The sequence below is a fragment of the Topomyia yanbarensis genome, chromosome 2 (assembly GCF_030247195.1).
Source record: "Topomyia yanbarensis strain Yona2022 chromosome 2, ASM3024719v1, whole genome shotgun sequence".
Lineage (NCBI taxonomy): Eukaryota > Metazoa > Arthropoda > Insecta > Diptera > Culicidae > Topomyia > Topomyia yanbarensis.
The window spans coordinates 274,740,098-274,760,468 of NC_080671.1; the positions used below are offsets into that span (position 1 = coordinate 274,740,098).

A 20,371-nucleotide genomic window follows, 5' to 3' on the forward strand; every position below is an offset into this window, starting at 1 on the left:
TGAGAGAGAGAGAGAGAGAGAGAGAGAGAGAGAGAGAGAGAGAGAGAGAGAGAGAGAGAGAGAGACATTGTCCCAAATCATCAAGCTGAGTCGCTTGGTATATAATGGGATTTTCGATTGATTGACACCGGTGTAGTGGATTGCACTGGTTTTGCACTTTCTAGCAGAAGTGTCAATGGAACATAACCAGTTTTCTGCACTTCTGCTAGAAAGTGCAAAAACGGTGCAGTTTCAGTGCACTCCACTACACCGGTTGCCAATCAATCGAAAACCCCATAAGACTCGGCCCTCCGGGCCTCGGAAAAAATCTTGAAAGTTTGAGCGAATTCTATACATTTCTGTTATAAGAAATGTAAAACGTGAACTTGATTCACTAGAGGCCAAACCATCGAATATATTCACAGAATGTCTTTGGAGGAATTGTTCGTATGAATATTCCCCACAATCTGATAACAATTGGTCGGTGTTAAGTCAGACCGGACTAAGCGACAAAATATTGATTTCGAGAAAAACGAGTTTATAGTTAATAAGTTTAAGTTTAATCCTTTACATTATGATTGAAAATTAATTTTTGCCATAATTCTTGTTTATTGTATCGTATTTCAAATCTGTCAAAAGTCGAATGTAGCTGACGATATCTTTATCCAATGCTATTATTATCTCATTTTTTATGTTTTGCGACTTAGTCCGGTCTGACTTAACACCGACCAATTAAAATTAAGCATATGGGGAGGGCGTAGCGTAGTTGGTAAATCGATTCCCATGTACGCAGTGCACCTGGGTGTCCCGAGTCCCGACCCCGCACATGGGGTTAGAAATTTTTCATAAGAGATTTTTCTAACCCGAAGAGGCGAATGATCTTAAGGGGTTAAACCTCTCTAATCGAAATAAAAAATGGGTATGGCTTTCTATGATCGAACTAAAAAAATTAACTTTTTATACTGACGAGATAGAAAGTTGGTGTCTTCGACAAAGTTTTAGGTATGCTCATACTGAAGAATTTTGTTGAAGAACTTGAGCTTTTAGGAGTAACGTTTATCGATTTATAATGCGTTTTCTATGGCAACCCCCTTAAATCTTCGACAATATTATGTAGTTTTGATACCTACACATTTGTGTTATATATAGTTTGCACGAAAAGTCACAATGAAAAAAGTTATATTAAAAAAACTAGATTTAAGGGAGTTGTCATAGAAAACGTCTTATAAATCGATAACCTTTACTCCTACAAGCTCAAGTTTTTCAACAAAATTCTTCACTATGAGCATTCCTAAAACTTTATCAAAGACACCAACTTTCCATCTCGTCAGTATAAAAAGTTTTTTTAGCTCGATCATAGTAAGCCATGCCTAATTTCAATTGTTACAAGATTATGGGGAATATTCATACGAACGATTCCTCCAAAGACACCCTGCGAATATATTCGATGGTTTGACCTTTAATGAATTAAGTTCATGTTTTTGGCGTTTCCGATCACTGTGCAGCTAGTTTGTTTTATATTTTTCATTTAGTCAGGAAATAGACACAAAAAACTTGTCCACACTTTTTTAACCACAAAACACGTGTTTCCTCAGAATGATCGCTACAACCAGAATATAGCAGCACTCACTAAGTCAACTACAAGAAGGATTGGTAGACTGCACGCATACAAGGTCTTTGAAACTGAAGTAACTATAACCCGCTCCATATGCACTGAAATGGAAATATATGTAAATGTGCTAAATCTCTGTCCATCACTGTACAACCAGAAACATGGTGGTAAATATTTAATAGTTTCAAGTTATATTGTACATCGGAATTGTGCAACATGAATTGTTTAACCTAGAATTCAGTCTATTAAGAAGAATATGAATATGTTAATTATCGAAATCACTTCCGAAGGGGAAGTACTGTTGTATACCAACCTTAGTTTATTTTCTGTGGCAGAAAGTATAACCTGATGGTTATAATCGAACGAGAATAGATAGCCGATTTTAGACTTCCAACTGTACAGTAGTGTTTTATCTACCACCTTCCGAAATCCCCCTTTATTCGCATTGAATTTTATAAGTCTAAATCTAAGCATTCCAGATTTTAATTCCTTTTTCTCGTGATCTTCGGTTATACAAATGTCAAGATCGTATCCTGCGAGAGCTGCAACATTGCTGCCGGCGGTTGTCGATCGCTCTCGCTGTAGAGACTGAACCGGTTGGGTATTGGTATTTTGCTTTGTGCGTTTCATCGTGCATGTTGCTTGCTATCGCCGCAGAGATGTAGTGTTGCTGTCGGTACTCGTTGATCGCCTCGAGACGTGCCCAGTGCTGCGTACCCAACTAAATTGATACTGATTATACGAGTATAAGAGTGATATTTTGGTAGTAGGCAAAGGATACTAGGGTCTGTTGAGTGCAGGATGGTGAATTTTTTGTCGTATCTGGTACTACACATAACTTCCAAGCTGGCCAATACAAACCAATACTTTGGAATGGTAGTCCATATGAGGTTAGGGTAATTTGGGGAGAGATGTCGCACATTTCTGAAAATCAATCCTGCATCAAAGTAAACCAATCAATATTCGATAAAATCATTTTTATTAATTGCGACAAGTCCCCAAAATACTGTGAAATTTTCACGAACAATTAAAAAAAGGTCACTGCGGGAGAGATGCCGCATGTGCGGGTGAGACGCCACACCGTGGTCACAGTCTGAGACATGGTGACCAAAAGTATTTTTCAGCCCTCATTGATGTTTTTGTGATTAGGTGTCCAGCTGAGATTCCTGAAGTTTGATTATACCTACAAATTGGCTAGCACTTACGCTTTTCTTAAGGGGGTACTACCATTCCTTAAAAAAAATAATTCAGCATTTTATATTTCTTTCGCAACCTTGTGTAACGGTTAAATTTGAGCAACTTCATTAAGGGTACTATTTATCTGTATGTTTGTACGAGCGATATATATCTATGTGTTAGTAGGGGTTCTTTAAAAGCAGTTTAGGCTGTTTCTCCTAAACTGAGTTTATATAACATACGTTTGTTCTTGCAAGATTCATTTTGAAAAAAAGAATTATTTCCTTGAAATTTTCGTTTTTATCCCAATATTGACATCACTACAAATCAATGCGTTCACGAAAATGAGTGCCTGAAATTTTAAAGAATAAATAGAGGTAACTAATTCTTAGATACATATCGCCTGCTTAATTATATAGATAAATAGACCCATAATCCTATATGTCACTGTGTCAGGTCCGTTAGTTTGTGGATATACCTTATTTAGAACCTGGCATCTCTCCCAATTGTAGGGGAGAGATGCCGCATGACGACATTTTCCTCTGAAATTATGGATGACTGTACTCATGATCGGAATGTGGACTTAAAAAAAGATCATAATACCATAAGAGTAATCAAATCAACATTCATAAAGCTTATTCAATATTGAAGTACTATAAGAACCAATCATGTTCTCTGTTAAATGATCAAATGCCCAATTGGCTTTGTACGTTGAGCGATTATTTTGTTTACACAGTTTGTATTTTTTTAAATACCGGTTTTTACCGGTTTTACCGGTTTTTTCATTTTCAATACCGAAAATACCGGTTTTTTAAAATGCTCCGGTTTTCCCAACCCTAGTCAGATCCATTAGAAATTCAATAGCAGCCTATGGGAACGTTGCACCTTTTATTTGAGACTAAGTTTGTCAAAATCGGTTCAGCCATCTCTGAGAAAAATGAGTGACATTTTTGGTCACATACACACACAGACGCACACACACATACATACACACATACATACACACACAGACGCACATAACTCCGCTAGCGAATGACGGATCTCAATAGTAGCATGTCTGTAATAACATACGTACATGGAACTATTGAGAACCAGAGCTACAGGTCCAAAGCCCTGGTAAAGGAGGATGGTTGTGATGATCCGGGCCGAGATCACCACGTAAAGCAAGGTAGGGCATAACCCCAATTCCAAGGCGTGAAGCGACCCGTGCCGAGGGATGAGTGATCGAGGGGGTGAAAAAGATGCTCGATCGTTAACGGAGCCTGTGGGGTACCTGGGCAATCCCCACAGTAAGCGTCCCTTACCACGCTAATGCGGAGCTCTGGTGTGGCGGACATTTATTTCTCGCGCGACTCGTGGGATTTGATATGGAGAGCAAAAATAAATATACAAAACAAACGGAGGTGCCAAACCCCTTCGCTAGAGGTGGTTTGGCGAGGTCTCCCCCCCGTGGGGAGAGTAGTGGAGCGCTGAGTGCTGAATCCGAAAGCACCAGTGACCCCCCAGCAGCGGTAGGCAATAGCCCTACCAATGCATCGGAGGGGCCAATAGCTGCGATGCACAAAGTAGCGAAGCAACTCGATTCTATAATCGACTTCGCTAGCGGAAAGCAGAATATAGCCAAGGAGTTGAAGTTGAGCCTCATGGAGCTCCGGAAAGCTGTTCGTGTCGCAAGACAGGAACAGCAGGCTTATGTTAAGAGGGTGGAAGGTCGGGAGAGGCCCGACAGAGAAACCCAGACAGTGGCCTCCAATAGGGAGGAAAGAGAGAAGGTCGATAGAGGCTCACAGACAGTGGCCTTTACCTTCTACGAAGCAGCCACGTCGATCGGAGCGGCAACCGAGTTCCCCTCGAAGGGAAAAGGAAAGGGCAATCGCAAGACGGCATCGAACGCGAAGCGCCCTAGGAAGTCGCCAGGCGAGGGTGCCAAAACCGACACCACTCGGCGTGCAACCGTCAAGGTCAAACGCCGTTTGGGCGAGGTAAGCGAGGGCGAGAGTGACCTCGCGACGGAGAGCGATGGTACCAGCAACCCGGCACGACCGGGGCAGGGGGACTCAAACCCCTGGACGCTGGTCACCAAGAAAAAGCCGGTACCAACACCGGAGGTACCGCGGCCTGCGAAGAAGGCCAAGGACAGAGGCGAAGCCTTGTGGTTAAAAACCGACAAGGACAAATACGCCGATGTCCTAAAATCGATGAAGGCGGCCGAAAGCCTCTCAGCCCTTGGGTTGGATGTGCGTAGCGTAAGACGCACTAACACGGGAGAGATGCTTCTGGTGCTGAAGCGAGGCGCACAATCAAGTGCAGTATACAAGGCCTTTGCCCAAGAGGTCCTTGGTGAGGGCGCCCAAATCAGGTTGCTAGGTGCGGAAACAACTCTCCAGTGCAAGCACTTGGACGAGTTCACGACCGCAGAAGACGTCGTCGCAGCCGTTAAGGAGCACTGCGACGTCACAATCGAGCGGGCCTCTGTGCGATTGAGAGATGGACCCTCTGGCACCCAAGTAGCCTACCTCAGGCTTCTGAAGGCGGATGCCAAAAAGGTTACCGAGAAAGGGAAGCTGAAGATCGGCTGGTCGGTATGCCCTATTAGTATATCCCAGCCGCCTTCAGTGGATAGGTGCTATCGGTGCCTTGAGTCCGGCCATAAAGCATACGAATGCAAAGGCATAGATAGGAGCAAATTATGTCGTCGCTGCGGCGAGGAGGGACATAAAGAGCGGGGGTGCACTAAGGCATATAAGTGCCTTATCTGCACCGCTAAGAAGCAAGCCCATAAACATGCTATGGGCGGACCTTCGTGTCCCTTCATCGAGTTAAATAAGAAGAAGCCGTGAGAGTCACACAGCTAAATCTTAACCATTGTGCAGCAGCCCAACAGCTGCTGTGGCAGTCGGTCTCGGAGTCGAGGACAGATGTCGCCCTCTTATCAGACCCGTACAGCATCCCTGTCGGCAACGGCAATTGGGTGTCGGACGGGTCTGGAATGGTGGCAATCTGTACAACGGGACGGTTCCCGGTTCAAGAGGTAATACACCCCTCCGCCGAGGGTGTGGCGATTGCCAAGATCAATGTTGTGTTCTATTGCAGCTGCTACGCCCCACCAAGGTGGCCAATAGAACAGTTCCACCAGATGATCGACAGGCTCTCGTCGGACCTAGTGGGCCGGAAACCGGTAGTAATAGCGGGAGACTGTAACGCTTGGGCAGTGGAGTGGGGCAGCCGCTGTACAAATAGCAGGGGTCAAGCGCTAATGGAAGCGCTTGCGAAACTCGATACTGTGCTAGCTAATAATGGCTCCGCTAGTACATTCCGTAGAAACGGAGTGGAGGCGTGGATTGATGTGACCTTTGCCAGCCCGAGTCTGACTCCAGGCATGGAATGGAGGGTAGACGAAGGCTGCACCCATAGCGATCATTTAGCAATCCGCTTTAAGATCAACTATGGTGTGCAGCATCCGAGGGCGGGAGATCCCTGTCAGGTAAGCGGGTGGAAGTCCAATCACTTCGACAGCGAAGCTTTCACCGCGGCCTTGGGACTGGAGGCCAACACCGACAGTCTAAGCGGGGATGCGCTGGTAGCTGTTCTATCACGCGCGTGCGACGCCACTATGCCGAGAAAAACACTGCCAAGAAACGGTAGATGCCCGGTATACTGGTGGAGTGCCGAGATTGCAGCTCTACGGTCAGCCTGCCTCAGAGCTAGACGTAGGATGCAAAGAGCTCGCACCGAGGATGCAAGAGAGAACCGCCGTGAAGTGTTTCGAGCTGCGAAATTAGCCCTTAACAAGGCTATTAAAAGCAGCAAGAGAGCGTGTTTCGACAACCTGTGTGAGAGTGCCAATGCGAATCCGTGGAGTGACGCCTACCGGATTGTGATGGTCAAGACCAAAGGGGGCTCCTCACCCCCACAACGGTCTCCGGACCGGTTGGCAACGATTATCGAAGTACTCTTCCCGTCTCGAGCCACAAGCCCCTGGCCACCTGCACTACGAGACAGTGCGGGCACGGTCGAAATGGTGGCTCCAGTGACGAATGAAGAACTACTCGCAGTGGCTAAATCCCTAGTAATGAACAAAGCTCCAGGGCCGGATGGAGTTCCAAACAACGCTCTCAAGGCAGCGATCATAGCGAACCTGAACATGTTCAGGCTAGCTATGCAGAGATGCCTTGACGAGTGCCGTTTCCCCGATAGATGGAAAAGGCAGAAACTGGTGCTGTTGCCGAAGTCCGGGAAGCCGGCAGGCGACTCATCGGCGTACAGACCAATCTGTTTGATAGACACGACTGGCAAACTGCTTGAGAGGATCATCCTCAACAGGCTCACCCCGTACGCGGAAGGTACGGACGGTTTGTCAAGCAACCAGTTTGGCTTTCGGAAGGGTAAGTCCACAGTGGACGCTCTCAACTCAGTGATAAATACTGCCGAGATAGCGATCCAACGAAAAAGGCGAGGTATTCGATACTGTGCGTTAGTGACACTTGACGTGAAGAACGCATTCAACAGCGCAAGCTGGGATGCCATCGCGCTCTTGTTACACCGGCTTAGCCTACCGGTGGGTCTGTACCGGATCCTGGAAAGTTACTTCCAAAACCGCGCACTGCTATACGAGACCGATGCCGGTCAGAAAAGGGTTCCGATTACCGCCGGAGTCCCGCAGGGCTCGATCCTAGGCCCGGTGCTATGGAACCCCATGTATGACGGGGTTCTGAGACTGAAGTTCCCTCCTGGGGTCAAGATCGTCGGCTTTGCCGACGACGTAATCTTGGAGGTCTACGGGGAGTCAATTCCTGAGGTAGAACTAACCGCAGAACACGCGATTAGCACGGTGGAGGAATGGATGAGCGCGAGAGGCCTGGAGCTCGCTCATCATAAGACGGAGGTAGTTATCGTCAACAACCGCAAGTCGGCACAACATGCAGTTATCCATGTGGGAGAAGTCGCGATCACTTCACAGCGAAGTCTGAAGTCTCTCGGAGGCATTATAGACGACAAGCTGACCTTCGGCAGCCATGTCGACTATACGTGCAAGAGAGCGTCGACTGCTGTTGCGAATCGATGATGGTGGCCAATGTGGCCAAAGAATGGATGTTAGTGACCTAATACTACAAATCGAAGTAGTTGTGGTCATATTTTGGAAAAAAAATTTACCTTTATACAGTCATTGTAGAATTTATCACAATATTTTAAAGATGTTTGGCATCAAAAATTTTGAGATCCGGCTTACATGGGAATTTCATATGTGACCGGACGGTTTAGTCTATATTTCCGGAACCGTATAAGCGATCCGTACAAAATTTTATAGACATCTGTGGGGATATTATAACTATAATTTGGGACTAAGTTTGTGAAAATCGGCCCAACCATTTCTGGGAAACTGATGTGAGTTCGTTAATTTTGAAAGATGGCGGTTTTTCAAGGGCACTTCCGGAATCGTCTATGGTGGTCAATATAGTCAACGAAAGTTTGGTTGGCCGTTGGTGATCTAGAACTGCAAATTTAAGTTGTTTGAGAGACATTTTAGCTAAATTTTTACCTTTTTTGCTTTCATCGGAGTATCGGTTTGAATCGCAATTTGCTATGTGATCGCACGGCACAACCCGTAACTCCAGAACCGGAAGTCGGATCGGGATGAAATTTAATAGCCATTTACGAGGGCGCAATACCTTTCATTTGAGACTAAGTTTGGTTGAATCGGTCTAGCCATCTCCGAGAAACCGATGTGACTGTTATTCTGAATTTAGATACTTCCGCCGGGGCTTCCGGAACCGATGATGGTGGCCAAAGAGACGTTGAATGGATGTTAGTGACCTAATACTACAAATCGAAACAGTTGTGGTCATATTTTGGAAAAAATTTCACCTTTATACATTCATTGCAGAATTTATTAAAATCGACATTTTCTGCGTGATTGTGCTCACCACCCTGTAATTCCGGAACCGGAAGTCGGATCCATTAGAAATTCAATGGCAGCCTATGGGAACGTTGCACCTTTCATTTGAGACTAAGTTTGTCAAAATCGGTTAAGACACCTCTGAGAAAAATGAGTGACATTTTTGGTCACATACACACACAGACGCACATACACACACACACATACATACATACACACGCACAGACATTTGCCGAACTCGACAAACTGAATCGAATGGTATATGTCACTTGGCCCTCCGGGCCTCCTTTGAAAAGTCGGTTTTCAGAGCAATTGCAATACCTTTCTATTGAGAAAGGCAAAACCATGTGAAATATCATCGGGACACCACTAAGAACCATTATTTTGAAATTTATTATTTATTTTAATACGAGTTGTGATTGTTAGAAACATACCAATGCCCCCTAATGGAGTAATTTCTATCTAAACATTGTTCTAATCGTTGAAGTTTTACTTGCTTTATAACTTTGTAGTACATCATTTGGTTCCATATGCAACAGTTTTCGATTTATTATAAAGTTAGTGAAATGTGTACTCATTGCACGATGAGAGTGCTCGTGTTATTTTGTTAACACTACTCCCGGAAGGTTACGAAATGCCAACAAACAGCTCGCTTTCAGAATATACTCTTCGAATCAATTCGTGTCAACTCTGGTGTACCGAAAGGTTCCCACTTAGGTTCGAAGAAGACATCACTTTTATACTCAAACGTCGCAAAATGCTTATATATGCAGACAATATGAAATTTTCAATGTAAAAAATAAATGACGCTGAAATATTCCAAAACGATATCGATATATTCCACATATGGTGTTGCAAAAGTCTACTTCCACTTACAACGTAAAGTAATGTAACTCAATTACGTTCAGCAGAAAAACTTCAAATATCCCCAAGGATATGATACACTTTAGAAACCAATTTATAGAAAAATGTAAAAGTGTAAATAATGCATATAATATGCTGGGCTTTATTAAACGCTTTAGCTATAATTTTGAAGACAAATAAATCATCAATTTTTCTTTAGTATCGGTGACACATATATCGATTTTGGCATAAAGTTGATGATTTGCGGAATTTATTTTTGATAATTTGTGGACAGACATTTGCCGAACTCGACGAACTAAATCGAATGGTATATGTCACTCGGCCCTCCGGGCCTCCGTTAAAAAGTCGGTTTTCAGAGCAATTGCAATACATTTCTATTGAGAAAGGCAAAAAGGAGCGAAATCGGTAAAGTCCCAAAAAGTCGATTTTCATGAAAAAATTTTCGAGATAACAAAATATCGACGTTTCATGCATTTTAAAGATGTTTGGCATCAAAAATACGAATTCGATTTTTGAAATTTGAGCTCCGGCTTATATGGAAATTTTATATGTGACCGGATGGTTTAGTTTATGTTTCCGGAACCATATAAGAGATCCGTACGAAATTATATTGACATCTGTGGCGATATTATAGCTATCATTTGGGAGTACGTTCTACTTACAACGTAAAGTAATGTAACTCAATTACGTTCAGCAGAAAAACTTCAAATATCCCCAAATACATCATACACTTTGGAAACCAATTTGTAGAAAAATGTAAATAATGCATATAGTATGCTGGACTTTATTAAACGCTTTAGCTATAATTTTGAAGACAATTAAATCATCAATTTTTCTGCAGTATCGGTGACACATATATCAATTTCGTCATAAAGTTGACGATTTGCGGAATTTATTTTTGATAATTTGTGGATTGAGATATAAATTTTGCTGTGATTGGAACCAGAATAACAAATTTACTGACTGAAGAATATTGATTATAAGTGGGAATGTGCTTATCTTGAATGGAACTCAAGATAATTTTGATTAGGACTATAGCTTAAGCCCTCTCTAAACACCCTGTACAATCAAGGCATCTTCGGTCCAAGAACAGTTTCTTTTGTTTGCGCTTCGTGAACTAAACTGGACGATATTCCCTTTTCCATCGTATAAAGCACGTTGCATCAACATTCAAACACTAAAAAAACGCCACGAGTTTGCCATGCTTTACTTTATCGACGACACGACGTGACCAATCCGTATCCTTACCATCGCTTATAAAATTTCATGTACGTAGCCGTCATCTATGAACCCATAAATTATTCCAAGAACAATTTTGTTCGACAAACTATGTTAAAAATGCCCCGACAATGTTCTGGCCCTTCTAATGAAAATTGTTAAATAATTTACCTCTCCAGTTTTAGAAAACAAATTTGCATTTCAACTTAAACGTAGAAATAATGTACAGAGTATAAGTAAATGTTGTAATACCATTCTATGTAGTCTACATATGCTTGACGAAAATAATAAAATAATACAGTTAGGTTTTTTGTTATAAAAATACATCATATGTCTGAACATGGTGCTACAGATTTCTAACGATTTAAAAAAAAAATTAATTCTTGTATATCTAAATTCAAGAAACGAAAGAGAGTTATGGTAAATGTCTCATTACATTGCTAGGGAGATTAAAAACGTTTTTATTTCTTTTCTTTGCTAAAACATGTTGGCTAACATTTCATATTACTACCCCCCCCCCCCCCCCCCCGCACGTGTTTCAAAATGTCGCATGTCATACAATCGTAGGCTTTTTAAAAATACATCTTGTTTCTTACCGCTACTCTGCTTTCTTTCAAATCTAGCCTCATAGCTAACGCTTCTCTCATAAACACATCTGGGTAGTGGCTTGTCGCAAAAGCTCGTTCTAACTCCTCCAACTGCCAGGAATTGAAGTTCGTTCTTGATCTCCTCCGTTTTGAAGCACTACTTTCATCTTCTCCGTCGGCAGTCGATCCTTAAATTGAAATATAATGAAAAATTTTTAATAATCTTTTTATGCATGTGTTTGATTTTGACACAAAATCGTCAACACAGGACATTACCAACGATTTTCAGATAGATTGCGTAACTTTTCTAATTAAAATCGCGACAAAACTTTTGAAATCATGAACATCGTTTAGCTGACGGTTCTTTTAGTTGATATCACACCTAGAAAAAATCGTGCAAATTTTGTGTCCTGATCCTGACACATACGAGCAAGAAAAATGACATAGTTTTGCGTTTGATTGTTATTTTACATGACGTTCGATTTCGCAAATCACGTAATTTTACTCCACATACACTGCTGGCCAATAGAATAGGCGTGTTATAGATTATTTTGTTTTTCTCTCAATTACACATACCAAGATACAGCAGTCTCAGTCACACCTACCGCACACACAAGCCTTGGTATCTGTCAAGTTACTAGTGGGTTGTTGGCGCTGATTATATTTGCAATCTTCGTCAAGATGCAAAACAAGACTGCCACAGGCTTTTTTGTGTGGTCAATATAATAGGTGTGTGAAATATATTAACTGGTTATTATTTTACTCAATACCATTATATGTTTAATTTGGTAAAGTTTGTATTCTGCGTGCTAATAAATGTATTTAAATGTTGAATAAGTCAAAGATTTGTTATAGAATGGGTCGAGCATCTCACTGTACTCAAGTGGAACTAGCTTTGCTAAGAATTTTTGTTAAAGAAGATAAGACGTACAAATAAATCGCGAATACACTTTGGCATTCCGAAAACTTCTTTACAAATGCCTTAAAACCTTCGAAATAAGAAACACACAAAAAACCCAAGAAAACATCTACAGCAGCTGACCATTGTATTTCATTATTAGCGAAATCTGATTCATTCGCGTCATCCAGGACTATTACAGCACAAATTTGAAATGTGGTAAGTCTGAGAACAGCTCGCCGTAGGCTGTAAAACTCCAATCTTCCAGAAAGAATTGCCAAAAAGGTTCCACTATTGCGAAGCAAAAGACTTCGCAGAAATATGCAATTTACTTTTCAACACCGTTATTGGGCCTGGTTCAGAAGGAACAAAAAATGGGGACATATCCTTCGGAGGGATGAATCAAAGATAAACCTGTTTTCCTCCGATGCAAAACGAAACGTCAGACGTCCAAAGTGCTAACAGTTTGATCTGCGACACACGCAAAATATGGTATAGCACGGAGACGAGAACAATGAGGTTTGGGGCTACTTTTCGTGGAATGACGCAGGTCCTATTTTTCGCAACACCGCTATAATGGCAAGATTCGAATGCAAGGCTAAAGGATGAACATCCTAAAGGATGTCATGCAGTCCTATGCCAAAGATAACGTGCCTTTATATGGCAGTTTCAGCAAGATATTGATCGAAAACACACATCGAAGTATGTAAAGGAATGATTTCTGGATAATAAAGTGACTATAATTTCGGTCCCTACCAATCTCCTGTCATTAATCCCGTAGAAAATCGACGAAATGAAGTTAAAAAGAAGCTATCCGGTCAAAATTTCAGAAATAAGGGTCGTTTGTGGGAAGCAGCTTAAAAGTACACTATGCCAACGGAAACTTATCAGCATTTGAATGACTCAATGCCAAGGCGAATGGATAAAATTTGGTTGAATAAGGGAGGTTACATAGGCTACTAGTTGTTAAAAATATTAAAGTCTTAAAATCATTGGATTTTTAATACAATGAATTACAATACACCTATTTCATTGACCAGGTGCTGTTTTGGATTTCATGGGGAAGAGAGAGTTCCGGTAAAGCAAAACAATTAATTTACAAATAAAAGTGTTCTTTTCCATATTTACGACTATAAAATATTGGAATAAAAAAATATTTTTAGAGTAAACTCAAAATTTTATGTATTTTTATCTCACACCTATTTTATTGGCCAGCTGTGTATAGAGTTTGTAAGAAATATTGATAAGTGTAATTTTATGGCACTGCGCATGGGAACCACACCTTTCATGTAAAATTAATCGGTACTCGTTTTCATCTAGTCATTTCGTGAATTACGGTTTGCTAAATTATGTCAATTCTGGTATACCGGCAACAATAAAATTCATATTTTTTGACATTAAAAATGTCTTGCTGCACTATCTGGGGCAAGGTGTCGTTCTAAAATCTAAAATGAAACGCTGTCACGTTTTTCCGTCACTATTTTGAACGCAAATAACTTTGTTATTTATTAACAGATTTTCGTCTGTTTATTACCAAACAATGAACTGAAATTATGTTTTACTGCTATATTGTTTTTGTAGTTCAATAGCACACTATTAAAAAACAACAAAAATGGAAAGTGCCAAAATTCCTATACATCAGTCAATCTATCCCGGGCAGAACCGTCAATAGGGAGCACCTAATCAACTCAATCAGATACGGGAGGTGCTTGACGAATGAACAAAATTTTTAACGTCGGGTAAATAAAAAAACCGGGTTAATCCACCTAGCAGTGAGATGAGACATTTCTTACACATTTCACTATTGGATTAGTTTGCAGAACTAACGAGAAGTAGGCACCCAACTAGAGGTGGGATGAAAACAGTTTCTAGTCTTGCACGAATAAAATCTCGAATAAACTGAATAAATTATAGAAATCAACAAAACGATCGAAATAAAAAAGTAAAGCAAAAAATGAAACAATAGGTTTTTAAATTCATAAAATGAGTAGAAAAATTAATGGAAATCAAAATTATAATATACACGAATCAAATTAGATTAGGTTATTACATAAAAATTAAGATAATATTCAGAAATAGTTAAAAGATTAATAGAATAAATTGACTCATACTAACAAATTGAATGAAATAAAACGAATGACTGAACATGAAATGCATAAAATTAAAGATATGAATAAAATGAATCAAATGAATCAATTGAATCAAATGAATCAAATGAATCAAATGAATCAAATGAATCAAATGAATCAAATGAATCAAATGAATCAAATGAATCAAATGAATCAAATGAATCAAATGAATCAAATGAATCAAATGAATCAAATGAATCAAATGAATCAAATGAATCAAATGAACCAAATGAAGCAAATGAATCAAATTAATCAATTGAATCAAATGAATCAAATGAATCAAATGAATCAGATGAATCAAATGAATCAAATGAATCAAATGAATCAAATGAATCAATTGAATCAAATGAATCAAATGAATCAAATGAATCAAATGAATCAATTGAATCAATTGAATCAAATGAATCAAACGAATCAAATGAATCAAATGAATCAAATGAATCAAATGAATCAAATGAATCAAATGAATCAAATGAATCAAATGAATCAAATGAATGAAATGAATCAAATGAATCAAATGAATCAAATGAATCAAATGAATCAAATGAATCAAATGATTCAAATTAATCAAATTAATCAAATTAATCAAATTAATCAAATTAATCAAATTAATCAAATTAATCAAATTAATCAAATTAATCAAATTAATCAAATTAATCAAATTAATCAAATGAATCAAATTAATCATATGAATCAAATGAATCACATGAATCACATGAATCAAATTAATCAAATGAATTAAATGAATTAAATTGATTTAATTCATCCAGTGAATACAGTGAATCAAATTAATGATATGGATCAGATGAATAAAAAGAAGGGATGAACAAAATGAATAAAGTAAAAAAGTTAATGAAATGCATAAATAAAACAAACGAATCAAATAAACAAAATGAGCTGAAGTGATAAAATGAATAAAAAGAAGAAAATGAGCAGAATTAAACGCATTGATTAAAATGAAAAATTGAACAATGATAAAATGTTATAAATTAATATAAAGAAATAAATTGAATCAAATAAATTATTCGGATGAAATGATTAAAACTGAAAAAGTAGTCAGATTATTAAAATGAAGAAACTGAACAAAATGAATAAACTGGAAAAAATGAATAAAATGTATACAATGAAAACAATGAATAAAATAAGTTAAATGAATGATATGAGTAAAATGCACAAAATGAATAAACTGATCAGAGTGAATCCAAAGAATGAAACAAAAAATATAAGTAAAATGAACGCAGATGAACAAAACGAATAAAAAGATGCGGAATGAAATAATTAATTAAAATGAAATGGAAATATATTTGAAGCTCAAAACATTTTTGAATAAAGAAAATGAATAAACCGGATTGTACGAATTTGAGAACCATTGCATCAGCAAGTTTTGGAATGTTTTTGAAAATCCCATCTTCTGAGAAAAGGCTAATATATATGCAATGGACTTTATAGGACTTCCATCGTTTTTTGGTTTTATTCTTTTTGTTTTCATGCTTCTTTACTTGACGGCGTCGTTTTAAGACTATATGGTGTTTCTACTTTATTGTTGGACCTTAATAAGTTATCAGGAACCTGGAACGTTCAATTTGCTTTGGAATTCGAAGTTTACTTTTTTGTCACATATTTTCCTGAAAAAAAGATTCATGTACAGAATAGAAATTACTGGTCCAGTATTATAACGCGCAATTGAATATAGTAAAGTGAGACAAGGTCATATGTGCTTTCAAGCCCCTTGAACAGAGAACGACAGAGGGAGAATGCGATTCGTGAATGAGACAGGTAGATATTTCAAAGCTTTTATTTGCATTGAAGTAAATAGTGTGAAATGTCTAGGCTATGTCGATAGCATAAAAGCCGTGCATTCAGTTGAATGCAATGCAGTCTCTTTCCATTCATCCTGATAGCTTTCATATTGTTTCGTTCGAAACTCTCGTGCAGGAAATATGGATAAATAAGTCCTATACAGACCAATACTGTGAAAAAGAAATGGTTCAAACTACTCAGTATATCCAAATATGGACGACGATAAGTTAGAAGACACATTGTAGTTGCATACCCCATCGAGAGTGGGTACTTTGGGAGACTTATTTTCCTGGATCTAATTTGTGGATATTTTTTGTCTTTGATCCGTTATTTTTCATGAAAGTTCGTACCAATACAACGAATGTGCAGCTGATACAACTCATGGTTCATTCGTCTGCGCAACGTTCCGTCTTCCATCTGCACGGCACCATAGATGGTACGCAACACCTTTCGTTCGAAAACTCCAAGGGCGCGTTGGTCCTCCACGAGCATAGTCCAGGTCTCGTGGCCGTAGAGGACCACCGATCTAATCAGCGTCTTGAAGATGATCAATTTCGTGTGGCGGCGAATTATGTTCGACCGGAGCGTCCTCTGGAGTCCAAAGTAGGCACGATTTCCCGCTAAGATCCGTCTCTGAATTTCTCTGCTGTTATCATTGTCGTCGGTTACCAGTTAGCCCAAATACATGAATTCGTCGAACATCTCGATTTCGTCACCGTCAATCCGAGCTCGGGATGGGAGGTTCACATTGTCGTCTCTAGAACCTCTTACTCTCATGTATTTTGTCTTCGAAACGTTGATGGCAAGTCCAATCCTGCTGGCTTCAGCTTTCAGTCTTTGAGCATATATTTCATTCAAAATTCAAAAGAGATACGAATAGTTTAAATATCGCACGTGGAATGTCTCTTTTGAAAATTTCCATCGTCAAACTTTCATATTACCCCGTTAAGCCAAATATTTTCTGATATAGCCATAAATTTCCTTAATTATAGTATAGATACAGGCTTCGAATACAATCGAATTAAAGTTGAGTTGATGTAGCAGCAGACAAAAAATAGTTTTGTTTTCTCAAACCTTCGCAATTACAATTAATAAATATTTCAGATTTGCAGAAGATCTTTTCACGCAACTTAGAAATGGATACAGAAATAGCTAGGTAGATGCGATAGAAGAGAGAGAGAGAGAGAGAGAGAGAGAGAGAGAGAGAGAGAGAGAGAGAGAGAGAGAGAGAGAGAGAGAGAGAGAGAGAGAGAGAGTGATGGAGGGGGAGGGGGGTTGAGGAATGTCAAATGTTGGTTAATGCAGTGACATTATTTTTATAGGTATATTATTATGATATATTGATTTCTTACATTCTTATCATAAATAATGTAAGTAGTAATTTTTGCGCCATAACCGGTATAACCTAAATCTTGCAAAAGATCTAAATTTTCGCTAGATTTTTGGGCTTCAAACATACAGTTGCTTTCGATGACGCCACGAGTATAATTATATTGGAAATCTTTGATGTCACTACTAGGTGAACTACTTGTTGATCTGTGTATTGATATACAATCCAACATTTACCTCATGATTGAACGCAATATCTAATCCAAGGAATAAATACTAGAACTCACTGTTTCTTTATCAACACATTATTTTGTCTTTGAAGTGAACTAATATATTGATTTTTGAGAAATAGTTAATTTATTATAAAGGTAATTCACAAAATGTTCTCAACATCGAATTCCTTGAATCACGTAGATGTGTTTTCATACCCCGAAATTCAAAATTATTTTAGTTTTGCCCCTAAAACACCAGTAAAGCAATACTCTGTATGAAACAATCTCATTTTTAATTAGTGGAAATTGGTAAGCAAGGACTAAAAATACAAAATGTTTAATATCTCCGCTGCTCGTGCACGGATTTAGACAATCTATAGCTTGTTAGAAAGGTATTTTTACAAGCTTTCTATTTGTTTTCAGTTAGTGGAACAATATTGTACTGTTCGAAAGTTATTTGCAAAAAACCTGCTGTGTTTTGACAAAATCGCCCATATCTCAGAAAGTAAACAACGTATCGAAAATCAAAAATAATAGTGTCAAATGGCAACGTTAGGCCTTTCATTTGAAACTAATTACATTAAGATCGGTTTAGCCATTGCTAAGAAAATTACATGAAATTTTGTACATACATACATACACACATACACACACACATACAGACATTGTCTCAATTTGTCGAGCTGAGTCGATTGGTATATGAGACTCGGCCCTCCGGGCCTCGGAAAAAAGTAAAGCAAAAAATGAAACAATAGGTTTCTAAATTCATAAAATGAGTAGAAAAATTAATGGAAATCAAAATTATAATATACACGAATCAAATTAGATTAGGTTATTACATAAAAATTAAGATAATATTCAGAAATAGGTAAAAGATTAATAGAATAAATTGACTCATACTAACAAATTGAATGAAATAAAACGAATGACTGAACATGAAATGCATAAAATTAAAGATATGAATAAAATGAATCAAATGAATCAAATGAATCAAATGAATCAAATGAATCAAATGAATCAAATGAATCAAATGAATCAAATGAATCAAATGAACCAAATTAAGCAAATGAATCAAATGAATCAAATGAATCAATTGAATCAATTGAATCAATTGAATCAAATGAATCAAATGAATCAAATGAATCAAATGAATCAAATGAATCAGATGAATCAAATGAATCAAATGAATCAAATGAATCAAATGAATCAAATGAATCAAATGAATCAAATGTATCAAATGAATCAAATGAATCAAATGAATCAAATGAATCAAATGATTCAAATTAATCAAATTAATCAAATTAATCAAATTAATCAAATTAATCAAATTAATCAAATTAATCAAATTAATCAAATTAATCAAATGAATCAAATGAATGAAATGAATCAAATGAATCAAATTAATCAAATTAATCATATGAATCATATGAATCAAATGAATCACATGAATCACATGAATCAAATTAATCAAATGAATTAAATGAATTAAATTGATTTAATTCATCCAGTGAATACAGTGAATCAAATTAATGATATGGATCAGATGAATAAAAAGAAGGGATGAACAAAATGAATAAAGTAAAAAAGTTAATGAAATGCATAAATAAAACAAACGAATCAAATAAACAAAATGAGCTGAAGTGATAAAATGAATAAAAAGAAGAAAATGAGCAGAATTAAACGCATTGATTAAAATGAAAAATTGAACAATGATAAAATGTTATAAATTAATATAAAGAAATAAATTGAATCAAATAAATTATTCGGATGAAATGATTAAAACTGAAAAAGTAGTCAGATTATTAAAATGAAGAAACTGAACAAAATGAATAAACTGGAAAAAATGAATAAAATGTATACAATGAAAACAATGAATAAAATAAGTTAAATGAATGATATGAGTAAAATGCACAAAATGAATAAACTGATCAGAGTGAATCCAAAGAATGAAACAAAAAATATAAGTAAAATGAACGCAGATGAACAAAACGAATAAAAAGATGTGGAATGAAATAATTAATTAAAATGAAATGGAAATATATTTGAAGCTCAAAACATTTTTGAATAAAGAAAATGAATAAACCGGATTGTACGAATTTGAGAACCATTGCATCAGCAAGTTTTGAAATGTTTTTTTAAAATCCCATCTTCTGAGAAAAGGCTAATATATATGCAATGGACTTTCTAGGACTTCCATCGTTTTTTGGTTTTATTCTTTTTGTTTTCATGCTTCTTTACTTGAAGGCGGCGTTTTAAGACTATATGGTGTTTCTACTTTATTGTTGGACCTTAATAAGTTATCAGGAACCTGGAACGTTCAATTTGCTTTGGAATTCGAAGTTTACTTTTTTGTCACATATTTTCCTGAAAAAAAGATTCATGTACAGAATAGAAATTACTGGTCCAGTATTATAACGCGCAATTGAATATAGTAAAGTGAGACAAGGTCATATGTGCTTTCAAGCCCCTTGAACAGAGAACGACAGAGGGAGAATGCGATTCGTGAATGAGACAGGTAGATATTTCAAAGCTTTTATTTGCATTGAAGTAAATAGTGTGAAATGTCTAGGCTATGTCGATAGCATAAAAGCCGTGCATTCAGTTGAATGCAATGCAGTCTCTTTCCATTCATCCTTATAGCTTTCATATTGTTTCGTTCGAAACTCTCGTG

At 37.8% G+C, this 20,371-nt stretch overlaps 1 protein-coding gene across 4 annotated transcripts in view; it reads right to left on the bottom strand.

Annotated features, from left to right (window-relative positions):
• The window catches only part of LOC131683167 (homeobox protein unc-4-like), a 1,134,581-nt gene that overhangs the window by 585,534 nt on the left and 528,676 nt on the right, over positions 1 to 20,371 (bottom strand). For all 4 annotated transcript variants that reach the window (XM_058965002.1, XM_058965003.1, XM_058965001.1 and 1 more), the window contains one exon: positions 11,342 to 11,520. In XM_058965002.1, the coding sequence (XP_058820985.1) occupies positions 11,342 to 11,520 (179 nt within the window). The remainder of the gene's footprint in view (positions 1 to 11,341; positions 11,521 to 20,371) is intronic.